The 24,100-nt window shown below is 50.1% G+C and overlaps 7 protein-coding genes across 7 annotated transcripts; 3 read left to right on the top strand and 4 right to left on the bottom strand.

Annotated features, from left to right (window-relative positions):
- Positions 1–442: 442 nt before the first annotated feature.
- PV09_06009 (uncharacterized protein) lies at positions 443–3,086 on the bottom strand (the record flags this gene model as incomplete). The annotated part of the gene is made up of 2 exons (XM_016359587.1): positions 443–2,628; positions 2,732–3,086. 2 exons carry the CDS (start codon positions 3,084–3,086, stop codon positions 443–445), a joined length of 2,541 nt encoding a protein of 846 aa, XP_016212423.1.
- A 619-nt stretch (positions 3,087–3,705) lies between these two features.
- PV09_06010 (uncharacterized protein) lies at positions 3,706–5,636 on the bottom strand (the record flags this gene model as incomplete). The annotated part of the gene is made up of 1 exon (XM_016359588.1): positions 3,706–5,636. The coding sequence occupies one exon, from the start codon at positions 5,634–5,636 to the stop codon at positions 3,942–3,944; it is 1,695 nt and encodes a 564-aa protein (XP_016212424.1). The 3' UTR covers positions 3,706–3,941.
- Positions 5,637–8,310: 2,674 nt separating this feature from the next.
- PV09_06011 (uncharacterized protein) lies at positions 8,311–12,188 on the bottom strand. The gene is made up of 2 exons (XM_016359589.1): positions 11,544–12,188; positions 8,311–11,485 (listed from the first exon to the last, which is right to left on the bottom strand). Exons 1-2 carry the CDS (start codon positions 11,825–11,827, stop codon positions 10,516–10,518), a joined length of 1,254 nt encoding a protein of 417 aa, XP_016212425.1. The 5' UTR covers positions 11,828–12,188; the 3' UTR covers positions 8,311–10,515.
- On the top strand, positions 8,583–10,331 carry PV09_06012 (uncharacterized protein; the record flags this gene model as incomplete). The annotated part of the gene is made up of 2 exons (XM_016359590.1): positions 8,583–8,666; positions 8,718–10,331. 2 exons carry the CDS (start codon positions 8,583–8,585, stop codon positions 10,329–10,331), a joined length of 1,698 nt encoding a protein of 565 aa, XP_016212426.1.
- Positions 12,189–18,104: 5,916 nt separating the features above from the next.
- On the top strand, positions 18,105–20,149 carry PV09_06013 (uncharacterized protein). Its single transcript, XM_016359591.1, has 2 exons — positions 18,105–19,353; positions 19,412–20,149. Exons 1-2 carry the CDS (start codon positions 18,758–18,760, stop codon positions 19,920–19,922), a joined length of 1,107 nt encoding a protein of 368 aa, XP_016212427.1. The 5' UTR covers positions 18,105–18,757; the 3' UTR covers positions 19,923–20,149.
- A 168-nt stretch (positions 20,150–20,317) lies between these two features.
- On the top strand, positions 20,318–22,321 carry PV09_06014 (uncharacterized protein). The gene is made up of 2 exons (XM_016359592.1): positions 20,318–20,714; positions 20,775–22,321. The coding sequence occupies exons 1-2, from the start codon at positions 20,362–20,364 to the stop codon at positions 22,033–22,035; spliced, it is 1,614 nt and encodes a 537-aa protein (XP_016212428.1). The 5' UTR covers positions 20,318–20,361; the 3' UTR covers positions 22,036–22,321.
- Positions 22,322–22,535: 214 nt separating this feature from the next.
- Positions 22,536–23,807, bottom strand: PV09_06015 (uncharacterized protein). The gene is made up of 2 exons (XM_016359593.1): positions 23,460–23,807; positions 22,536–23,390 (listed from the first exon to the last, which is right to left on the bottom strand). Exons 1-2 carry the CDS (start codon positions 23,622–23,624, stop codon positions 22,635–22,637), a joined length of 921 nt encoding a protein of 306 aa, XP_016212429.1. The 5' UTR covers positions 23,625–23,807; the 3' UTR covers positions 22,536–22,634.
- Positions 23,808–24,100: the final 293 nt, after the last annotated feature.

The raw sequence follows: 24,100 nt of genomic DNA on the forward strand, positions 1-24,100 counted from the left end.
ACACGAAATCTTAAATTCATCATGTACCATGAAGCAGATCTATAAAAACCCCAGAAGCAGATCTGCTTTGCGAGGCTGTTGGCTCAGCAAAGCGCCAATCATGGCTCTGCCTCGCAACGCACAGATCATGTGCAGACCAATCGGCAAATGCTGAAGACGCCTTCGCGCGGGACCTGAAGCATTCTTGCTCGAACGTGGTTAGCGCAGGCGGACTATTTGTCGAACCTGGAGATTTGATCACCTGCGTCGGATAGCAGAAAAGAGGCGAAATGCAAACATGTCGTGCCGCATCGGTAAGCAGAAGCTGCATAGCAAAAAGCCCGTTTCCCATGGAAAACATTGGCCTGGCCAGAACACGTCAAAAGGCTCGGACTCTGACGCAGACTCGTGATTGGTTGCACAACTTTTTCTTCGTTACAACTATGCTTGATACGTGCTGTAGTCACGTTTCAGATCTATTGTTATCGCGAGGGATATCTTCGTCGCTCAATTGCCGTATATGCGATGGCCTTGGCCTCAGACTTTCCGCAGCTGGCATCGCCTGCACGGATGGATGCACCTCCAAACCCTCTTCGCGGCCAAGGTACGACAAGGGCACTGGCTTGCGCGCAATGTCCATTGATATCCTATCAGAGCTCGCATTTGAATAGCTGCGGTGCCGGGCTGGAGTGGGAGCATCACAATCATCGCGGCCGCAGTCATCTGGCGGCTCTACGATATGTGGGAGCGGCGGGCTAGCAAGCAAGCCGCGCGTATCTGCATCAGTACTCGAGCGAGGCCGCGAGAAGAAACCCTCTGCTGCTGGCAGAATTTGAGAATCGCGCTGCATTTCGTAGGCAATCCAAGGCGTGCGTTCTTTGCAGCAATGCAGGTGATGACGACATGTGATGTCCTTCGTCCACACGAGCGTCTTTTGTTTCCTCTCGGGCGGATTGAATATATACCAGAGCCCATTTATTTGCAGAACCAGCCACTGGAGTGGCTGGCGTGCGTAGTATGTATATCTCCTAAATGCTCGTGTGCGTTGCAAGCCTTCGCGAGCGGCGTCGCGATCTAGCGTCGAGAGGTGTGATTGCAAACACCACTCGGTCACCACATATGCAAGACCGGCGCTTAGAATCGTGCCGCTTATAACCGTTCCGGTCACCCAGCTCCACATAACGTATTTGAGCTGCGCGTTAAGCACCATAGATAGATCCATATAGCCACCCCCAGGAGAGTACTGGCTTGTCTGGCACCAGCAGTTTTGATATGCTCCAAAGGTCTGCGATAAAACTATCTTGCAGAGCCAGCCTGTGTTGATGAGCTCGGCAGGGATGAAAAATAGAACATTCCACCACTGCCTCGCAGACCAATGACGCATTTGCTGAAAGGTATGGTCAACGGACCTCTGAAGATATTCTCTCCGATGACGCCGGTCACCGATGTACGTGGACGAGAATATTCTCGGGATCCACACCTTCAAAAGCTGTTCGATGGTGTCGACGGGTCCTTCAAGCCATCGTCCCGTCTGCTTTACAGTGAACATTGAAGCCCTGCGCACGCGTTCGCCGCCAAGGACGTCGAATGTTACTCGTCGTTCTCGCGGCGGTCGTTGCGCATTGTATTCCTCGCGCTCCTCGGACGTCCATCGCCAGATGATGAATTCTAAAATGAGTAGACCAAGCGAGATGACAGAAAACACGAGGTATCCAAGACTGCGGCAGCCTAGGCCTACTGTTGGCGTGTAGTACGAGAGAATATAGGCACCAAGAGATGAGCCGGCTACAATGATAACCGCGCTGGTGATGTGCCACAGCTGTCTCCAGTCAAACCAGAATAGACCTCGGTCCGTAGAGCCGAGTACGAGCTTATTACGAGCCTCAAACTCGTTGCGCATCCAGTCACGCCCATGATTAGCGATCCAGACATTCTCCAGGTCCGAAAGGATAGGATGTGCCACTCCATAGTGCCACCGGACCCTTCCCTGTCCGGCGAACCTGACGAAGAAGTTGCCATTGTCCAGATGGTGGATGCAGCCAACGATATCTCGAACACGTTGGCGCATCTCATCCGCATCTTGACCTGTGCAGTAAGACTGAATGTATTCGTCGACAATGGCCTTATCTTGTAGAGATCTGCACACAAGGCTGATTAGAGCGTTGAGCTTGGACTGAACATCGTCCGCGGACAGTGGGTTACGATCCACAATACTGCACAGAACTAGGATAGGCAGCCAGCTAAGCAGTAGGCCCAACGCGAGGTCATGAGCCGTCGCGTTCTCTCCAACCAGGCCAAAGGCGGATTGAATGGAGAGAGCCAAAGAAAACAAAAACCACAATGTCGAGACAAAGACAGGGACAACACCGCGCCGCCTTCGCCTCCGCAATGCCTCAGCGAGATCCTGTCTCTTGGCAGCGAGATTCTTTTGCTTGATTTGCGTCCTGCCCTCATACTCAATGAGACGAAGGTCTTTACTGAAAAGGACAATTCTTAGCAGGCCTTCGGCTTCTCTTTTCATGTGCGGGAGGGGCTTGGCCTCGAATTGATTCATTACCATGAGTATGTAGAAGGAGTCGCGGATGTTGTTGAAGTCCTCGGTCTCTTGCGTCGACGCGAAGAGGGGGCGATAACCGACGGCCATGTCAACTGCGCAGGATCTCGTCAGCTTCGACGTGCTCTTGATTCAGCGTTCCTAGATGCTAAGAGAGGGTGATGGGAAAGAAATGCGACACACGAACGAGCCACGTACCCATCAGAGCACATTTGCCGGACACAGAGATGTTCCACAGTGTGTAGCTCAGCGAGCTCATTGGGCTGCCCACCCATCGAGCAATGGCCAAGACGGTTTGCCAGAACGCATTGCTCTCGAAGGGCGCCTGCAGCAATATGCCCACAATTGGCAGAATCCACGTTGTTATTGTCTGAGATGCCTGGTCCCACCCGTACCAGTCAATGCCATGCCCACACAAGGCAAGGCAGCCTTGATACGAGATTTGAGTGGCCGGATTTGGAGGGATAACCTTCACGGGTCCCTTCCACATATACATAGGGTTGGGCGGCTGAGCAAGGTAGTCGGCTGCGCACTGCTTGAAGTTTGGCGCCATGGTTGTGTTTCCACTGTCTGCAAACAAGTCTTCTTGCCGCTCATGTGTGGGCTTGCTATATACCTTGGACCATTAGGCTGTGCGTATGGCTTCTATGTTGCCGACGGACATGAAGGCGGGTGTGTGCTGGGAAGCAATACTGCACCACGATGGTGGACTGAGGGAAAGAGTGTCGCCTGGACTGGTCAGACACGAAGCCAAGAGACTTGAATCTCCTGATAGAATGCATGATGGCAAGCGACAGCCGATAGGCGCATTCCGGCCGCTGTGCCTAGTCGTCCAGTGCTTGGAAGAATGCATCCAGACGACTCAGAGGCCGCCCCCACGCGGACGCTTTTTTAAGCGAGAGCTAAGTTAAGTCACGGAGCAGAATACGAGGTGCGGATCCCCGGCCCGCAGCGCACCAAAGTACGCCGTCCTTTGTTCAAGATGTAGTATGGCGCCTGCAAAGGACATAAAAATTTCGAAGCAAACAAATTGTGTAGAACCGAGGTGGGGTTGTTCAAACAGCATAGAATGCAGCTGATTGAAGACTTGGTTAGGCGGACAACGACGGTGACGATGACGGCGTCCCCTTGCTGTTACTGTAACTTGCCGGTCCGTCGGGCTCAACTTTGCTCTCGTCGACCGAAGCTCCGGGATTCGACTATTGTACCTGGATTGCTTCTGTCACTCTAAGAACGCTCTCGGCAACATCCTTCATTCTTTGTCCTTCCGACTGGTTGCGAATGTGCTCTTGTGGTCAACGGAGACAGGACTCCGAAGCAACAGCAAAGCCCAATATTTTCATCCTCAAGCCGGTTTGTTCCCAAAGCGTGACTCTTCATGCGTATGAACAAAAATGGTCAGAGCTCGTCACGTACTGCTCCAGCTTTCCCGCGCCATAGTTGGAAAATTTTTGTTGGTGTAATGCTTGCAGGAGAATTCCACTCGCCAGAACGGGCGGCAACAGACGCTGGATTCTTTGACTAGTGTTAGCTCAAATGATATACCCATGTAGCCTCTGTCGTTTGAGCCCTCGAAGAAGACCGCTGGTTGTCTTGGTATTCTTGCCGCATGCAGTGAACTTCGCACGCGAATCCTGTCGTAATTCCATCTGACCAACGAATCTTGGATATCTTTGATAGCTGGCTTGAAGCGCTCGTAATCGACGATGGAACACTGGAGAGACTGTTTGCTATGCGCACTCCACCCAGTCGCATAGAACATGCACTCACGACCCTTGTGATTTGCGACTCCCATCCGTAACGTGGCCGAGTCCCAGTTCCCATATCCCTCGTTGGCAACAAAGAACAGTTGATCTTGGTCGTCGAAGCGAGCCCACGGCCAGACGTCGTGCATGACCAAGGCCAGGCCAAGTCGAATTTGCAGTACACCCGAGCGACATCTGGAAATGAGCGACGCATTGGAAAAGTACGTCGACGGCGCAGCATGATCCAAAAACAACATGGACGTGATCAGGTGTCTTTCTCGGGGAGCTTCTGCGTTGCTCGTCGGCTTGATTGTCACGAGACAGGCCGGATTTGCACGGACAAATTGGTCCGGTCCACACTTTCTCAAGTCCACGCCCAAGTTCTCGTACCGTCTGTTGCGGCAATACAAGGGAAGAACATACTTGAATCCCTTTGTTTCAGTCATCTCCGTGTAGATCAGCTGGACTGTGGCTTTGACACCCAGATTCGAAATAGCAAGCTCTCCAGTGGGCCGACTCGAGAGCTTCGCGTAGTCCGCACAATTCGTGAACGCCTCCGGTGAAGGAGCCAACACGCTGGCATATGCTGTGGATCCCGGAGTCCATCCTGGGCACAGTTGAGCGTTCATAGAAATGGTCCATCCGAATATACTTAAATCAGGAGTCGAGCGAATGATCTCTAACTGTAGGCGTCGGAACGCCTTCTCCTCTTCCCCGTACAGTAATGGCATGTTGACGTCGAATATTCCAAAGAGGCAGTACGCCGCATCCTCCAATCGGGATGTCTTGCGTGCCGCTGCCCAAGACATCCTTTGCGCAACTGGCAACGTGCTCAATGGAGTCTTGCCCAACAACACGTCCTCCGGGATGTGCGTAATGGTCATTATCTGCTTGCTGAGATCATGCTTGCTGCCTCGATAGTGCCACTCTTCGTCGAAGAACTGCACAATTGATGGCGAGATCAGTTCTTGCAGCGTCCAACCTCGCGTAAACCAGCGACACCGTGGCAGGGCGGAATCGATGTCGGATTCGACTGGCAAGTCGGAAAGGTATGCGATGCACTTCGCGGCCCTTCCATACCACCGAAACATAGAGTTAATTGCTTCAGTCAATTCAGCGCTGCTGGACTGGTCGATGCAGCATGTGTCTACCCAAACCCAATCGATGTTGACCTGACGGGCAAGCTCGCACGTCTTTCGAATCTTCTGCCATCCTTTCTTTGTTTGAAAAGTAAGTGTGCTCAAGTCCTGATAGGACACCTCTTCATTCTCCCACGTATGAGACAGAATTGCATACTTGGGAATGTTGCTTCCGAGAAATACCTCTGGTCGCAAGGTTGTGCTGTCGAGAAGGCGCATGGTAGGTAGCTATTGGGTATCAACAGTCCCTGCTTATCAGGCCTGAACTTGAAATGACCATCAAATCATGTTGCATCGCTATAGCATGTTGGTTAACGGTTCCTCAGAGCTTAGTGTATGCATCACAGCTGCATCAGGCTGTCGGATGTGATACTGATTGAAAAAGATGTCACGTGGTCAATTGCTCTAACCGAGACGGAGCGAGTGTCAAGTGCGGGAGATTTATTATCCCCCATACATTGAGTAAAGGATATGGATCCTGCGTTTTGATAAGTTTCGACGTTTTAAACCACGTCGGTAGTCCGCAGAGCATGAGCAATGACAGATTCGGGTACCAAGTTGCAGACAGCGCAAAGCACACTCGAGCTCAGTTACAGCCGATACCTTCATTGCAGATATATTTACCAAATTATACGTTCGTTCGTTGAAGGAACTAGCCATTCAAGTCAGATGTACGTGTTCAGAAACATTTTGCGTGCTATCTGGTGTTAGAAAGAATGAAGACTAAACTCGTCGTAGACTCTTTTAAGTGATCGGAGACTGTTCACAAATTTTGATACGTTATGGTAAGCAATCTTTAAAATCAATACCTTGCAGAGCACCTGTTTTCGGGATGTATATTTGAGGAAAAGATTAAAATTCAAGCGCATTCAGTACATAGCTACAACACCAGCTAGAGCTATAGTATTTTCGATTCTTTCCAAGGTGTGGCCCACTAATCTTGCCTGCTGTCATTGTTAATCCCAGGGCAGTAGAAACTATGTTATCAAATAGAAATTTCGCTTCTTCGCGATTCAAGTTTCTGCTTCCATGTGCTCCCAACAATGCGGGATGGAATGCTGGTAAATCGGACACGGAACGCGGTCCTTGTTTTCATCAAAATAACGGCTATTTTGTCAACTGCTATTGGTTCAAAACTCAGCTCTTTAACATTTCGATCTCGTGGCACACCTAAAAAGGAAAAACGATTTTTCCTCATCTTGGTGATCTTTTGTGAACCCTGTAATCAGGCACCGAGTTCCTGAATTTATCTTGAACTATTGCGAACAGCCAGTGCCAGCTATCGAATGAACCGATGGCGAAAGAAATATGCCTCTGATCTAAGGGCATTCTGTACGTTCCACTACAATTTAGTCTTCAATAGATGCAGTAGGCCGAAGATCACCCGTTTACGGAGAAGATTTGTTGGACTAAAAGTATGCGGTACCTCCAGTAATCCTCTTGTAGACGTAGAATGCAAAGGGGACTCCTTGTGCATCCAGAACCAACCGGATCCTGTTCAACTCCTCTTGCGGCATCGTGCGATTAAGATATGCAACAGCTTCATCGATTTCCCGTGCAGAGACAGGGCCCGCTGTACCATGAATGCAGCTTCGTAGAGCGGCAGTGCGGTGTGTTTCGAAATGAGGATCATCTCTGCAGCCATGGTCACGGAATGGGTAGCATCGGTTGAAGGATGTCCCCCATCGTCCTTTGAACTTCGTCCTCAGAGTTCCAGCGTCGTGCAACCATCTTTCAAAGCCATCCTCGTCGTAGCGAGAACCCGCAAAGTGGCGATGAAAACGTCGAGCGCCGAAAGAGCTGGACAAGCCAATATCAGAGCTGTTGTAACTGCTGCTTCTGGCTCCCTCTGTGAATTGAGAATGGCGTTCGAAATGCTCTCGAGCTGAGGCTGATCTCCTTGGACTTATTCGAGGTCCGTTTGCTGGAAACATAAAGCTGCCACGTTGCCTCGTGCCTGCTTCTGCACGAGCCGAACCAAATGCAGGACCTAAGCCTTCATTTTGGCGGTTATGTGCCTGAGCACTTGCACTGTTGCTCTGTAAATTACTTCCTCGCTGCTGACTGCTGCGACCTGAATCAGGTGATGGCGGCTCTTCAATCTCAGGTATTTGATCGAACGGGTCAGACAAAGGCCTCGACGAGCGACGGGTATCGCGGGGATGCATACTAGGTTAGCTGGCTATCTCCCTCTGCTTTTTACGATCTATAACGCTTCGCCTGTGTTATGGGTCACCACAATGATGAAAAAAATAAATGCGCTCGCGAGGTTTCTGTTCATTCTACCTATCTCCGTCTCACCTTCTCCGTTAATTGTGTGGTTACTGGAAATGACAACCGAGAAACACATTTAATTCACTCCTGTTTCGACCCTCACCGCTGAGATCAGTTCGAATTCTTCAGGTCCCACGGTCACGGGAACTTCCCAAAAGTGTTCTTAACGTACTCCGGTGACTCTCTTTCTCCTGAGGATGAAACTACTGTTGCACGTGAAATTCTCAACGCATATGTGGATTGAGTGCTGTATTGAATGACGTTGACGACCGCTCAGCCAATGCGAACGGAAGGACTTTACACAATGGACTCATCCGATACCCGGCCCGATCTTGTCTGGCGAAAGCGTCCTGGCAGGCTGAGTAACTCCTGTTGGTCTGAGCAAAGCCAAGCTCTGTGAATGCTCGCTTACCCTTGTTCGATCTCGCATGGCTTGTTGGTCGTGACACAGCGAAGCGAGGAACTTCGCATGCCAAGCGAATTCTCGTCCAATAGAAGCTTTCGGCCGTTAATGATGCTCATAAGTCCAAGCGGATAGATTTATAACCAGGCGAAGGTGCATCATGGCTTGCAACAGTGTTGGCGGAGCTTTTTTTTCTCTTCTTAAACGTAGAGAGTAGCTCATAGTTGCGCTCCATTGTCCCAAAATTCACGATGCTTGTGCTCTTCTCCCTGACATTCCGGAGGATCTATGTTCGCCGAGCGCAGAATGGTCCAAATCGGGACGTGAGTTCTTGAAACCTTCTGCTGCAAGTTCTCTATAAAGATCGTAGATTGATGGCAATGTCCGTTTCAAATTTCGCGCATATTTGAATACTTGGATTGCATCCGTAGTGTTGTCGATCTCAAGTTTATACCTGCAGCGACGGCTTTGTTCTACTTGCATGCAACATGGAAACACAGAATTATAATCGAAGCGACTCCATCCATGAAGATGTCGATGGTGATTGGTCCAAATGGCCTAACGATGTTGGAGTAAGTATTATCATCTTTCTGTAGTGGAACTAATAGAATGACAGTTAATAGTTCAACACTTTCTTCGAACAGCGCACGCCGGTCGACTTGAAGGTCACTGGAAAGATACCAGCGTATGCTGCTGGTGTTCTTTACAGAACAGGACCAAGTGCCTACAAGATTGATACTTCAAAGGGCAGCACATTTTCGATGTCACACTGGTTCGACGGCTTGTCGAAAGTGCATCGCTTCGAGATCACGCCTGACGGCAGTGGCTCTTCAAAAGTCACATACAACTCGCGAAGTACTGTCGATAAACTCATTGAGAGTATCAAAGAAACGGGCACACTGAAAGGGTTCACCTTTGCCCAGAAAAGAGATCCATGTCAAAGCTTCTTTTCTAAGGTGATGACTGTATTTGAAGTGTCGACTGCGCAGAAACGGGCCATTGATCCTGCAGCCGCAAATATTGGTGTTACTTTGTCCTTCAATATGCCGGGAACGTCGCCACCGCACGTTGGCAGACAAGATGTGCGGCATGCTTCCGGCATCCAAACCCTGTGGGCCAAGACTGACGCCAGTAACTTCAAGCAGCTTGATCCCGAGACCCTGGAGCCTATTGGCATCGCCTCGCAAGCGTCGTTGCATCCAAGCCTGAAGGGACCTCTATCAGCAGCACACGCAAAGTCCGATCCGGAGACTGGTGATGTCTATAATTTCAATCTCGATCTTGGACGCCAGCCCACATATCGCATATTTCACGTGTCAGCTTCGACAGGAAAGACGGAAATTCTTGCATCTTTCCCAGGAAAGCCAGCGTACTTGCACTCTATTCTTTTGACTCAGGACCATGTGATCCTCTGCGTCTGGAACAGTCACATCAAATCTGGCGGTGCCAGCATCCTGTATAATCAGAATATCCTTGACAGCATATCCCCTTTCGATAGCAAGCAGCGAACAATCTGGTACGTTATCGATCGTCGCCACAGTAAGGGCCTCATCGCAAAGTATGAATCGCCTGCGTTTTTCTGCTTCCACACGGTCAACGCCTGGACAGAAGTTTCACCTTTAGACCGGTCAAAGGTTGACATTGTTTGCGAGCTGTCCGAGTATTCCAGCCTCGATGTCCTTCACAAATTTTATTACGATAATCTGCTGTCCACCGCACCAGGGAATAAGAATTTCCAGGGTCCAAAAGGTGACGCAGCGCGAGGCTTCCTTCGGAGATATCGCCTACGAGATATTGCTTCAGCGTCGGAAAAACCAGGAGTAGTCGTTGTTGAATATACTGCGCCGAAGGATGCTTCGCCCGAGCTTCCCACATTGAACCCCCGATTCGTCACCCGACCGCACAGGTACACGTATGGCATTGTTGACCGGAGACTCTCATCCCTCGCGGACGGCTTAGTCAAGTGGGACTCGAAGACGCACACGCCAAAATACTGGGGTACATTCGCACACACTCCCGGCGAGCCTATTTTCGTGGCGGATCCAGAGGGCAGTGCTGAGGACGACGGGGTCTTGTTGAGTGTGGTTCTCGATGGCCTGAAAGAGTCAAGCTACCTTCTTTGCTTGGACGCAAGGACGATGCAAGAACTTGGTAGAGCAGAAGTAGGTGGTGTTGTCGGGTTTGGTTTTCATGGTCTGCATGTCAAAGTTGGCTCAGAAACCACTGTGGACACTTAGTCTTATGGTAGCGATTGCTTCCTTCGCCGATAAATGTATGGGATAGATTGGAAACCGGAAACCGAGAGCTGTTTGAACATCGAACCTCAATTTTGTTATTACAGCTTTGTTACATAGCAGGTCGTGAACATTGGATGCCGTGCCTGTTTTAGATACACGGGAGATTCATGGCTCAGATAGCATGTCAAAACGAAGGTTGCGACCAGATGCCCCAGTTGCCTTTGCGAGCAGCCCGTAGGTCATCAACATTCAACACGCCAACGCCCTCATGGAGCAACACGCCCCACAGTTCATCACGCAATCCGCGTGGCCATCTAGGGGTACCCCAATATCGAGGAATCAGTCCTCGCTTCCGAGCCTCGTCGATTTGTCTGCGAATAAGCTCCAGTTGTGAGTTGGTGAGTCTGAATCCCGGAATCGCTCCAATGGCTCGAGCCAGACTAGAAGATGCATAATACGAGTTCGATGGATTGTATTTGTACGGTATGGCTCCTTCAGACACCTGGCTCGATTCACATTCACCGTCGATGCAGTCGTCGAGAGCGTCGAGCGGAGCATCGTAGAAAATATCTCTGTAAGTCTGGTTGCTAATCAAGATATCGAATGGCGCGGAGCCACTGGCCACAACGGTAACAGGACGTATGATGCGAGTACTGCCGTCCCAGTATGTCAGGTATCCCTTCTGGCGCAGTGGCTCAATCTGTTCGTAAAGAAGATCCCAGCAATCGGGCGTCTTGAGGTCGACCAGGAGCACCAGCGTCTGCGATGGGTCTTGGTAGAACACGCCTTTCATTTCGGACCATTCCATCCGGTTCATATTTCTGTGGTCCAAGAGCTCTGTCAACGGCTCAATGTAGAGGTTGGTGAGCGTCTTGGATCGTACTACTTCATCCTGAGTATGTCCCACATATAGGTCCGCTCCAATATGCCAAACGTCTGCTTCGACGGCAATACATCCCGATCCCAATGCCGACCATAAGGGTCGCCGACGCAAATAGTCATTGTGCGAATGACACGGTATCGGCAGCACACTCTTCATGTATTCTGTGGGGTAGTCTGGATCAAAGGGTGATATGCCCAGCGAGGTCTGGAAGTTTCGGAACGCATCGTCGAAGTGGTCCTCGCTGGGGGTGGGCCAAAATGGAATGACAAACCTACGCAAATTGCGTTTAGTGACAAAAGTGGACAGCTGCTCCAGAGTTGCCGACGTACAATGCAAAAATAAATCCTGATATAAATCCGGCCGAAATCTTCATAAACCACACAAGCGATCTGAGAAACATCCGGTTGCAGAACTGGTGCACCTGAGCCGACGTGGGCTGCTGATTATGACGACCCCATCTTGGCCTCGATCGGCGGCTCCGGCGCCGCTCGATGCCATCCTCGACGTCCAGCTCGAGTAGCAGTGGTTGCTGGGCCTCAAAACTCTTGGGCGACATGGGAGAAGAAGCAGCCAAGGCACTAGCTGCCTGCGGAGAAGCGTTCTCGTCCATCATCTGTAGCACCAGGCGACCTTGGCCGTCAATCTTTGCGGACCGGGTCGTGAAATCGGTAGCAAATCAATGCTAGGCAATTTGGAATGAAGCTGTCGACATGAAGTTTTGAGAGCCCGGACGCGCGGGTATAAGAAGCCGTGACGGTGTTTGCAACAGCGAATCTGAAGTGACCAGGACGCTTACGAATCCTGCGCGTAGCCGTAGCGCCTTGTCCGTCCTCTCTGACCGTGTCTATAACCAGCTCTGGTAAAGGCTTGCGCGTTCAAGGTGACACGTTTGGGACTAAGCCTGGATCTTACTTGAGGACATGTGCCGGACCTTTGCTAAGTCCGATCGGTCATCGAACAACTGCCGACTGTTGTACGATGCGGAGGTTCCATCCCAGTGGGTCAAACAAAAGCTAACCTTACGCTATTTTGTATCAGCTCATAATACCATTGTGCGAACGTCAATGACTTGACTGACTCCGCTTGCGATGAACTCCGCCCCCGTTGCTGGAGAGTGATGTGGGATGGAAGTATCTTTGAGGGCTACGGCTCGATCTTGCAGCTCTCCAAAATCAAATCGTGCCTTGTTTTCGCGCTTGCTTTTTGCCTCTTCATGTTCTTTTCCAGTCTTTCTTTTCCGGGAGAAGCTGTCACGACAAAAAAGAGTCGTGGTCAGACGCATGTATGAGCACCGGCGCGTCGTGAAGATCCACATTATTCCGCGTTATGCTCACTCACTGCTGCACACCCTGGTCTAGAGATGCACGAACATCGATCGTGCTCGCTTTCACGCGCGGAAACCACTAATGTGTGGACGAGCGAGTAACTGTCGTGACTTTATCCACGCGTCCACATGCAGTCGATCTTTTGCTGCCTTGTGTGAACCCCAGCCATGCCAAGAGTTTGGCGTTGCTGTGAACATTGTGGAAGACGAAAGCGACAAGGATTCGATATAACGCATGCATCTCTACGAGTTCGTGCGAATGAAACTGGAATTGATCTTGGCATGAATCCAAGCCAGTAGTTTTGGAGTGTGTCCGAACTGAATAACGCCAAAGATTGGATTGCTATATCCATCCTTTCTCCTCGGCCTGATCACCATACAGCAATAGCCTGCTTTCCAACAGAATCACCGATCTTGTCTACCAGCCCGGAGTATTTAGGGCAAGACCCATCAAGCCGCCACCGATCAAGCCTGCAATCGGAATGGTCATAACCCATGAGAAGAAGAGTAGACCCACACGTTGCCAGTTCACTGCCTTAAGAGTGCCATTGCACAACCCTACCCCTACAGTGGCGCCCGTAATGCACATCGAGGTTGACACCGGGAGGGAGTATTGAGAGAAGATCAGGATGGTGATGGCAGCTCCCATCTCCATCGAGGATCCACGCGAAGGTGAGTGGTAGGTAAGTTTATTGCCCATGACTGTAAGCTGTTCAGCATTGTATACGAAGCGATGAACGATGGAATTTACCTTTCATGATGTTGTACCCATAGGTGATGAAACCAAGGCATATGGTTAAAGCGACAACAGCAATCTGCCAGAGAGGCACTTCCTCCTTCGATGCCACCGTCTTCCCTGTTCTCCAGGCACCATACATACCGGCCCAGACGCCAACAGCATTACCCACGTCGTTTGCACCATGGGCGAATGAAGCTGTGCATGCTGTAAGAACTTGCACAAAAGAGTACAGGTACTCGACCTCATTGGGATATTTGGCCGCCTGAGCATACACACGATCCATACGACGACCCTCAGGAGTTCCAAGTATTCCGACTTGAGCCTTATGAATATCGTAATGGAGACCATAGGTCATCGCGACGACAATCATTGCCGGTATACGGATGCAGAAGGCCTTGAGGTTGTGCAGTTCGTATATCGAGCCAGCGCCAAGGGGGTTGTTATGCAATACTCGCATTGCCCACCCGAGAGGTCCCCGTGACTTTCTCAGCTCAGCATGGTGACGTTGGCGGGCTTTCACTAGAAGCAGTTTGTATGCAGCATTTGGGTCATGCTGTACAGTCTCGTCCTCAAGCCGATTAAGAGACTTTTCTCCTTGCTGAGAGTTGTTTGACTCTACGTCGACAATGTCCGCGAGTTTACCATCAGCCTGACCCTTAGGAGCACTCACGTCGCCCGAATTCTCATTCTCCTCGCCACCGTGCTGGATAACAGTGTAGTCAGGTACCTTGGCCTCTGAAGCATCTTCGGGTGCAGGTCGCTTAAAGAGAAGTGGTCCCTTGAAGATGTGCCAGATCTTTAGGGTGTAGTCTTTCTTGATGACCTTAGCATGAACATAGGGCACGAAGAAGAGGGCGGACAGGAAAAAGATCCCGAAACCAACGCCAAGAGTCACTGATGCGATGTACCAAGCCGGCTTTTTATTTAATCCAAGATTAGGTGAACCTTTGTAGACGATTGAGAGTGTGCAAATAGTTCCAGCAATTAGGAAGAAAAATGGCGACGTCCACACAGCCCAAGGTACGGGATTCTTTCTCATGTGAACAACCGTCTTGACCAGCATGAAAATAGTCGCTGCGAAGCATCCGGATATGAAGGGAGCCATGGCTAAACCTGCGAAAATTGCGCCCAAACCCTGTTCCACGTATCTTAGTTCAATGTTCTTTGATACAAAGGATGATTTCAAATAATGAACGTACAGAACCACCACTCCAGCCCCATTCGACCTTACTAGCGCCAACAGCTGCAACGCCGACGCCTGCTATAGAAGACACCAAGGAATATGTCGAAGAGACATGAGCCGAGTTGCGTGTGCACCACATGACCCACATCGCGGCGCCGGCAGAACTGCAGGCGAAGGCAAGAAGCTGAACACCAGCGTTGCCTTGAAACGAAGATATAGGAATAATACCGTTTTTGATCGTTGAAGCCGTACGAGCGCCCACGGCAAGAGCACCGGTCATCTCAAAGACTAGACAAAGAAGCATTGCCTGCCGATAAGTTACGGACCGAGATGAAACACTGGTAGCCCAGGCATTTGCGACATCGTCTGCGGACGGTGATTAGCACGAATAGAAAGCAATACGGTCATAATGCGTTCAGACATACTAGCGCCGTTGTTGTATGCCTCTAGCAAGGCAAACATGGTGCCGAAGGCAAAAACGTATGTGTACTCGGTCATCACCATTTTGACTCGATTTTCTCAGCCGGATGCTGAGCTGCGAGAAAGTTCGATGGTTGTTTGAAGACATTATTTCGTGCAGAACAGGAGATATTTAAGACACAATGGCATCCAAAGGCTGGGAAAACTTCTACATGTCCTAGATAACCTATAACACCATACGGAATTGAGATTTCGCACACGTGGTTTTCGAAGGCGTGGAGTCAAATCTGACAAGACAAGAACTCTGGGCAGCGCAAGACTGCCAATGCTGAGAAGAATGACTTGCGAGCACTTGGTAAGAGCGTGCTAAGACTAACAAGAGACAGGATGTTGCGGTATTGGGGGGCGGACTTCTGGGCGGATGTCTAGGCGGAGGTCTCGGCAGAGGTAGAGGCCTGGGCGGACAAGAGCGGGTAGCTTGGTATATGCAGCTCAAAAGGAAGAAAAAAGGGTAAAATGGGGGCTGACTTATTTTTGGGAACTAATGTGCCCATCGTGAGATATGCGAGGCTGTAACCGGACTTCTGGATGAAGATAAAGTGGTATGGCAGCTTTCCGAGGATGGTTTTAGAGTTGAATTTCATCTGAATTCAACAACTTGATGAAACTAGCCCGAACCAAGTCGACAACAAGAGCCGCATCATATTTCATGTAATTTGGTTGAAGCTAGTAGTAACGTGGAGCTGATAAGTGCATTATTACCGTAGATAACTTGGATTCGCGTTCTGTTTAGGTTGTAAGTTGGCGCGCAAGATAAGCAGAAGAGTTAACTCCGAAGTGGCCACAAGGACGAAAAATCTCTTTGCAGGAATATTCCTTCGCGTTCCCTTTTTCTAGAAGAAAAGGTAATGCCATGTTTATTACGAACTCGGCTTAGATGAATTGTGCGGGCATTAACACAATTGTAAAGCGGAAACGTAGAAAATCGTGGATGAGGCATAGAGCAACCAAATCTTCTAAGTTTACAAAGCATAAGAGCAGGACCAATTGCAGCATCCGAGCAAGAAGAAGTCGGTTGTAGAATCCATAGAATCAAGGGATGTGGATGGCTAAGCGGATGGCAAATGAAGATAGTGGCCAAGCGTATCGCCAAAGAGCGTGGATGGCCAAGTGCACATCCAAGAGGGAAAAGCAAATTTAGTCCGTCGAGCCGCCACATAAGAACGAGTCGCCAAGCTGAAAACGAACAACCCAAGAAGAGACACGGATCGAAGCTTTGCCATCTCCCACTCACTTACGTTAATATTTTACACATCTTTGACAAAAGAAAACCAACTGAAATTCTTAAGTTCTGGATCCCCCCCGCGCGTCGTGCCAAAGACGTGGTGGTCGTTATAAAGGGTGAATCTCAAACTCGTGACGGTACAGCATTTGCACACAGGGGTTCTCTTTTGAAGGGGTTAAAAATCCTACGCATTCATAAATAGCAGACTTTTTCTTACGCACGTCATACCGCAAGTCTTTGGTCGATGATGCAGTCTTCATCCTTGTGCTTCGCACGGTTGCATCTTAAGAGCCATACGTCCCACCACGGAATTTCTCTGTACTCCCTCCTAGCTTGACGAACAACAGCACATCCAAATTTGCACTGTCCATCAGGATGAGACTTGGATGTCAAGCTGGACTTTTCTATGAATGCTTCAATATTCCCACAGAGATGTCCTGCCTTGTTTTGCAAGCTCCGGAATCGTAATCCGTACTCTATGATGGTGAGTCTTCTTAGCTACAGGTGTCGTGTAAGTTGATTGGCACGTAGTCAATTTACAGCGTCTGCAGCGAGTCTGGCATTCCAGCAAGAACAGCAACCTGGCAGTGAGAGAAAAAAAAAACCAGTAATTATGGCCGTTTGCCTGAGCAGGAGAATTCTGGGGGGTTATTCGAAAGCGAAAGTTTTTTCGAGGAATTTTATATGAACAGATAGTCGTTCCAAAGTCCTTGCTGCTAGATGTACGTATCGTCAGGTAGCATCACCTCCCGCTAAAGCAGTCGCTCCTCAACGCGATCAAACCTGTGCATTTTTACATTATTGGATGCGACAACTATGAGTGTGCACGGTGCCGAGAGCGCTGATTGTCAACTTGACGATTGCGTACAATTGTAAGCACGCACAGTGCGAACAAGTTGAGAATACTGTTGACAGACAAGAGGCGCCCAATTCTGGGTTTGCGAAGAACGACGCAGTGCAGTTTGGGGATTGCAAAGGTTGATATAGGTTTTTCTCGAGCTGGATTTTCTCACATGCTTTTCCTCAACAATGGTTGATATCTCAGGCACTACGTGCAGCCCAATTTGGCCTATGTAACCATCTCCTTCGATAGCGGCCTCCTGGTCAAATCCTTGTACATCGGATGCAGATGCAACACCGACTTCCGCTTTGCTAAATTCGTTGTCAGTTGTTCGCAGCAGACGGAAAGCATCCTTAGTGTTGTGACTCACGAGTGCCTAAATTCCTTTTTGTCGTTTCCGTGTGAGCAACCCGATGCAAACTACTTACAAAGAGGGTAACAAATAAACCGATGCCATGAAGGAATTCGAAGAGCAGGAGGAAACATGAGAGTAAATACATGATGTGTTGGAAGCAACTCATCGTCTGAAATCGCAGGTTGCTTGCTACTTAAGCATGTGTTTGTCGAGACTCGCATTAAACTGAGACGGTAAGTGATGTAGGCTTTACAAGCCGTGTAAACTTTGCGATGATAATACTTGAGCTTACAGATGGGTACGAAGACATGGAGAGTGGCATAAAACGTTAGCTAAGAAATGACCCAATCATTAATTACGTCCGTATACCCCAAGCTCTTTTTCTGTCTAATACTACGCCAGAGGATTGGAGATCATCAAAGGAATACTAGAAAATGATATAGAAAGCCACTATGTTGCGGCAGATACGCAAATATATCATGCTTAGACAACCACAAATAGACTGGCTCGATAGTCGTCCAGATAGACCAGCCAGGCCGGCCGGCTGGCAGCAAAGAGCGCATAGCATCCTGTGCTCGGGTGACAACGAATGAGCGCAGGACGGCGGAGCAGGTCGAGGACGCAGGTCCGGAAGTGGGCGATGGATACTGATGTCACAGCACTGACAGATGGATGTTGGAGATCAAAGAGGCACTGAGCTGCTCATGAACTGACGAAGCGGACCTTTGGCTTTGATCGCTGGACGTTGTACACGTGAACACAGTGGCCAATCGTGGAAAGCACCATCGCGTCCATGCCCCTGCGTGCCTTCTCTTGCGTGGCCTTCTGACCTGCCCCTGCCAAAACCACTTGGGCCAGGTCCGGCCAGCGTTGCGGCTCGCCGTAACTTGGGGAACCACGCATAAGTCTGACTCTCAGCAAAAGCGTGTCCGACCATCCTCCGCTGGCACGGCACGGGTCCCTGCACGAAACTTCGTGTGCGAACCAAACCTTTGACAACACAAAGTTGCACGCGAAAAAGAGACCCAACCAACGCCTGTGGACGCGCAGCACGTCCAGCGATCGCAGGAAAGTTTGCAGGTGAATTTGTGGCGCCTGCCGACCGTCGTTCCTTCCGCTTGTTGCCAGAGTAAGGAAGAACGCAGGTACAACCCACGCAACAGACGCGATCACGCAGCCCAGGCAGGAGCGTCATCGTTCGCACCCAAGGCCTTTCCTCCAGAGGAAGTCGCACTCCAAACTGCGTCCACATCCAGCGCTGCACAGCGGTTGCGTTACACGGCAACTCTGACTGGTCGTTCCTCAACTCAGTCCTCGCACACTCTGCGACAGCAGCAATCAACACAAACTAGAATATATTTTTACAAGCCCTGATCTTCGCACTTCGAGACTAACCATGAACTCGCCGCCTGCTTCGCCGCTGCACAGGCGTCAATCCAGCAACTTCAGTACATCCTCATCCAAGCGGCTAAGCCAGACGATGAGTTTCAGTCGGCGAAGCAGCGCCGCCTTTGGAGCTAGCCACGGCTCTGCCGGCGTTGGTGACAGCCTAGCTTTCGAGTTAGCAGGTGAGGAGTTTGGCGAGTCGCTTGCAGATGAGCTTGATGGGTTCAGCGATGGCGAAGAGGCGCTCGAGGAAGAAGATGAGGCTCAAACACCAGCCGAGCAGGAACGAGACAGCGGCATAGATGTAGCCAGCAGCCCTCCCGAAGGCGGTGGGGGAAAACATCTCAGCCCGCAGAGTGCGCTTAAGCAAACAGGCCATCGAAGGAAGGAATCAGCATATGATGGCAGCGAGTATGGATCGGAGTCCGATCTGGAGGAGTCCGAGCTCATAAGTGCTGGTCTCGAGGCGAGGATGTCAGCCGTGGAGGCAATGGCGCGGAGGGGACTGGAGGAGAACGGGAGTGAAGGCGATAAAGTCGTCAGCAGGCTAACAGAGAGACTGCGCGACCTAGGGAGCCAGAGCGAAATGGAAATGGGCACCACAAGGTAGGCCTGCCATTGCCGTGGAAGAAGAGAAATACGGGACTAACGACACAATACGTAGGCTGTCAACAGCATATACCGCACTCTCCACGCATCTTACAAACCAAACACGCATCCTCTCCCAACTGACCTCGCACTTGATGTCGCCACTGACGCCAATCTATGTTCATCCGGACCTGCTTTCCGAAATGGAGCCGGTTCTCGACGCAACCCTGGCATCGATATCAACATTGCACCCTTCCTCGCGGCCACCGCTTGCAATTCACACTCTTCTTTCTGAAACGGCAGATCTGATCCAGGATTTGAATTATCTAAAGGATACGCTCCAAGTTAATCAGCAGACGACAACGGTTGGTGCGCGCAAACTGCGGGTTGTCAAGGATCTACTGAGGGAAGCGAGAGAGGAGATGAATAGCCGGGATGAAAGCGTGCGGTGGATTGAACAAGGCTGCTGGGATCAGAGATTGAGGGAAAGGGAAGCGGAGACGGAGTGCAATGGCATACTGAGAGGCTTTGAAATGGTTTGTGAAGGGTGGGGTGAGAGATTGAAGGAGGGTATTGTCGCAGCGTGATTTGCGTGCCAACAGTTTTCACCCACCTCCAGAAGTTGGGATTGGAATGACGAGCTGGCATGATGAAGGATTTAATGATGATGAGATACCATCGACGTATATACCTTATATTTCCTCATGGGAACGTTTGGCCCCATGACTTAGTGATCAGAACCTTGATATGCTAGTATAGACAGCATGTTCATACGCTAAATATTTGATCTATTTCAAGAACGTGTAACCTTGAGAATGCCGTTTGCACAGTCAAAAAGCTTTCTACTAAGTTATCCGTGTCGCAACCCGTTTTTGTCGGCCATCAACCTACTCCAACTCCAGCATTCGTAGATTAACTACACTATCTCCACCACGCTAAGCCATTTAAAGCGCCATGCATGTCGAAAATTCTTAATCCCACGAGCAAATTAACCTCAGGACTCGCTCGTTGAATAGTTGAAGCAAAATGAAGAATATTGACAGCGTTCCAGATATTGCAGAGCTCTGTAAAAAAATAACCAACTGTCCATACAGCATCGAGTTGCGGATCAAATTGGCCAGAGCATATCAACACACAGGGTATCCCGATCTAGCGGCGGGAGAGTCATATATCGCACTTTTGCTGATAGATGAAGCGTTAGGCGAGACGGGTGAGTTTGAAGATGAAGCCTATGAAGCTGCCGTGCAGTACTTCCAGGCCGAATGCGGACAGGAAGCACAATGTTTAGATCAGGACGCCAAAGGTGATGACAGTTCCGAGGACGACGAACGCAACAAGAGCGTAATTGCTTGGGTAAGCGGGCCGATCAAAGATAGCGTGTAGGCTTTCTACGTTATCTTGATTCATAAAGGCCATGCGGGCTAATACCATGGAAATAGATACGCAAGTCTTGCTGAAAGCTTGATTGAATGCAACAACCTCAAGCAGGCGAGCGATTACATTAAAAAGATAAGCCCTGCGTTTGCTCCGACGGCGTCACAACTTCATGAGAGCCTATCACGCGCAGTCAAAGCACATTTTGGCGACGAAAATACGAGCCACGCTCCAGAGGAGTACCCAGAATGGGGCCTCGTCCGAAGAGAAATCTATCCGTGGAACGAGCATGAGCCAGACCGGTCATCGCAGGATTCTCTGACCAGTCTTAATGAGCTTCTGGCCGCCGCAGCACCAAGTCTGGAAGCAAGAATCACAGAGCTACCAGACCTGACGAGGTCCGTCCCTGGCACAGGGACAATCAAACAGATCGGGCTTTTTGCCAAACAGGATCTTCCCGCCGGACAGCAAATCCTGCGCGAAAAGTCGATTCTGACCGCGACGGCGAGGTTGAATGACGAATATTGCGATGCGTGCGCCGCGAAGCTCAGAGGGCGAGATGATGGAAGCGGCCCTGTCTCATGTCCAGAATGCTACGAAACTGTGTTCTGCAGCAACGATTGTCTACAGCTCTCTCGGAACTCGTATCATCCAGTCCTGTGTGGGAAGGATGTCACATCTCTCGCCAAAGATGCACCTGCGAAGGACGCAGCGAACTCCCTGTACGCGCTGCTTCTCCTTCGTACGTTCGCTCTCGCCGAGCACCTGGACTTGCACCCGCTTGATTTAGTACAGACCAAGTATCTCTGGGGCGACTTTGTGTCCACAAAGCCAAGTCTCCCTTTCAATCTGTACTACAATGTGATCCTTCCACTAACCATGCTCGAGAAGATGGAGATCAACATCTTCACGGCATCCTCGCGCTTCAACACGTGGACCTTCAACACCTTGTACGCCAAGTTTCGCGGCACGGCAGATGCGAAACAGGGACCGGACGGCAAACCGGAGATTGGAGCTGTTCATCCGCTATGGTGCCTCGCCAACCACAGCTGCGATCCAAACGTGCGGTGGGAGTGGAACGGTGAGATGGGTTTTTGGACGAGGACAAAGAGGGAACGAGTGAAGTGGAGAGTTGGCGATGAAGAGGTGAAAGAGGGACTGCGCAAGGACGAAGAGGTTCTAGGACATTATTGCGACGTAGAGTTGACTGCACGGGAGAGGCGTGAATGGGCGAAGGGGGCTTTGGGAGGTGATTGTATGTGTGAGAGATGTGTGTGGGAGACTGAGCATCCCGAATTGGCCAGGCGAGTTCGGATAGAGAGATGATGCTCGATGGCATTTTATACTTGGTTAGGTTGATAAGTCTAGGCCCGCGAAGCGTTACTAACCTCGCAGCAATCTTAACCTCGCGGCTTATAGAAGTGGACGAAGGTCATCATGCAATGCCCTTTGAGTACAATTCCTCGCTGAATTGGCCGATTCGTGGATCATTCGTAAACGCATTCGCAGAAGGGTGAGTATGCACCATGTTCTTAGCACCTAGAGCACTACGTCAGCCAGAATTCTCACCGTCGTGTTTGCGTTTTCCGACTTCAAAGAACAGACATCCGGGTCTTAAATTTCCTCAGATTCCGTGCATTTCGTCTTTTTCCTAAGTCACTCGTCGGCTCATTCTTCTCCTTTTGTGACAGCGCAGGAGGTACTCAGGAATCGCAATTTACCTCGTACGAGCATTCAACTTGATCAGGAGTAAGACGATTCTACTAAGAAACGAGATTGCAAATACGACACTGTTTCAGCAGATGGTATCGACGACGCTTTTGAACTTCTTATGGGTTTAAAAAGATCTCCATTTCTCGCAATGTATAGCATACAGAACAGTATGTGAATATTGTCACAGTAATTCAACAAAGTTACACGGTGTGTCAGCCGAACACAAGCGCCCTCACTTCAATGCTCTCTCTTCCCGGCGCGTCAGCTGGTGTTCTTGGGTCCTCAAATGCCGTATGGGGCACTCTGCCCCAGCGACCGTAGGTTTCATCGCTATCGTAACACTTCAGAAGCAGCCGGTCTTCGTTGTTCATGACGCTCCAGTAATGCCATTTCTGGGCCTTGTTGAACTTGACGGCCGCGGTCTCGCCGGTTCGATCGGGGTACCTGTGCTCAACAGGTACCAAGTCCTCGTCATTGACCGTAGCTGAGTCTGCGACTGCCAGGGGGTTGGATTGCACGGGTCCGTTCAGCGGTCGCCACACGTTGATAATGCGGTATCTGCCCTGGAGAAGCGTATCTGCCTCTTCAGGCAAATGATGTCTGACTCGTGCTTCTGCGCTCTTCGGCGTCTGATCTATATGCACGCGCTGCACGGCCGACCGTGAGGAATTGGGCCGCCTGATGGTGTGGTCAAAGAGAAAGATCCGTTTCGAGCCTGGCACGTGGTCAAGCAACAGCCTTTCAACCTCCGGGTAATACACTCGTCGAATGGTTTCGTCGCTGTTGAAATCCTCGTATTTCATCTCAGACGGAACGTTGGGCAGCGCTTGAAATGCGTTATTATCCAGCGAGAATTCGGTTTCCCGACCACGGATGTCGTTAATCGTCACAGTCTGCTCGTCCACGCCAAAATTACGTGGGATTCCATTTGGTGGGTTGTCGGCATTTGCTCCAGCCCAGTTGTATGGCTGAAATCGGGATGCATTAGTTCGCTCAATCAACTCGTGAGGTCAGGACCAGTACGTGAGAAAGCTCACCTTTTCTCCATTCGCTGGTGGATCAAAGAACGACAACTTTGCGTCGACTGCACCGGAGAGCCTGGGAGACTTTTCAAAATTTTTGGGTGATTCGAATACAGAGGTTTTTGCAGAGTCACGCAGCTGATGTGCAGCAACGGGTTGACTTGCTGTAGTTGTGGACATATCGTGTTGCTTTTACTCTTTTGCCGAGGCTGATACGTAGCCAAAGTTACAAAGTTCGATATATTAGGTCGCCTTAGAAGTTAATTGAAATATAGGATATCTTTAAGGCTAGTGATGAGATACGGACGTTAAACAGCTAGTACAAGAGCTAAGATATAGCGTTTAGATTAAAATGTATGTGAGAATGGTGATGTCCTCAAATACACTGTGGCGGCCCCGCAAACGTCATGTCTTGGTTTGTCATCCAAGTGTTCACTGTCCAATCAAGGAGATTCAAGCTTGTCCCAATACCATCACGCAATTGTCTTGGAAATAGCGAAAGGGCGTGATCACGTCTGTATTCACTACTAAACAGAGTCTCTTCAGCGATCACTTGCCACCGTCGAATAGTTGCATGACTAAATGAAAAGAATCAAACTCCGAAAAGTTGCCGACCTGAGGTCATTCTTAGCGAGTCCAATATACAAAGAGCTTAT

This window comes from Verruconis gallopava, assembly GCF_000836295.1.
Source record: "Verruconis gallopava strain CBS 43764 unplaced genomic scaffold supercont1.20, whole genome shotgun sequence".
Classification (NCBI taxonomy): domain Eukaryota; kingdom Fungi; phylum Ascomycota; class Dothideomycetes; order Venturiales; family Sympoventuriaceae; genus Verruconis; species Verruconis gallopava.

Coding starts and splice junctions, on each gene's coding strand:
- PV09_06014 (XM_016359592.1), top strand. CDS start 20,362: ATGAAGAATATTGACAGCGTTCCAGATATTGCAGAGCTCTGTAAAAAA. Junction 20,715..20,774: donor GGGCCGATCAAAGATAGCGT/GTAGGCTTTCTA, acceptor CCATGGAAATAG/ATACGCAAGTCTTGCTGAAA.
- PV09_06013 (XM_016359591.1), top strand. CDS start 18,758: ATGAACTCGCCGCCTGCTTCGCCGCTGCACAGGCGTCAATCCAGCAAC. Junction 19,354..19,411: donor ATGGAAATGGGCACCACAAG/GTAGGCCTGCCA, acceptor CACAATACGTAG/GCTGTCAACAGCATATACCG.
- PV09_06011 (XM_016359589.1), bottom strand. CDS start 11,827: ATGATGGACGAGAACGCTTCTCCGCAGGCAGCTAGTGCCTTGGCTGCT. Junction 11,486..11,543: donor TCAGGATTTATTTTTGCATT/GTACGTCGGCAA, acceptor CAATTTGCGTAG/GTTTGTCATTCCATTTTGGC.
- PV09_06015 (XM_016359593.1), bottom strand. CDS start 23,624: ATGTCCACAACTACAGCAAGTCAACCCGTTGCTGCACATCAGCTGCGT. Junction 23,391..23,459: donor CACCAGCGAATGGAGAAAAG/GTGAGCTTTCTC, acceptor TCCCGATTTCAG/CCATACAACTGGGCTGGAGC.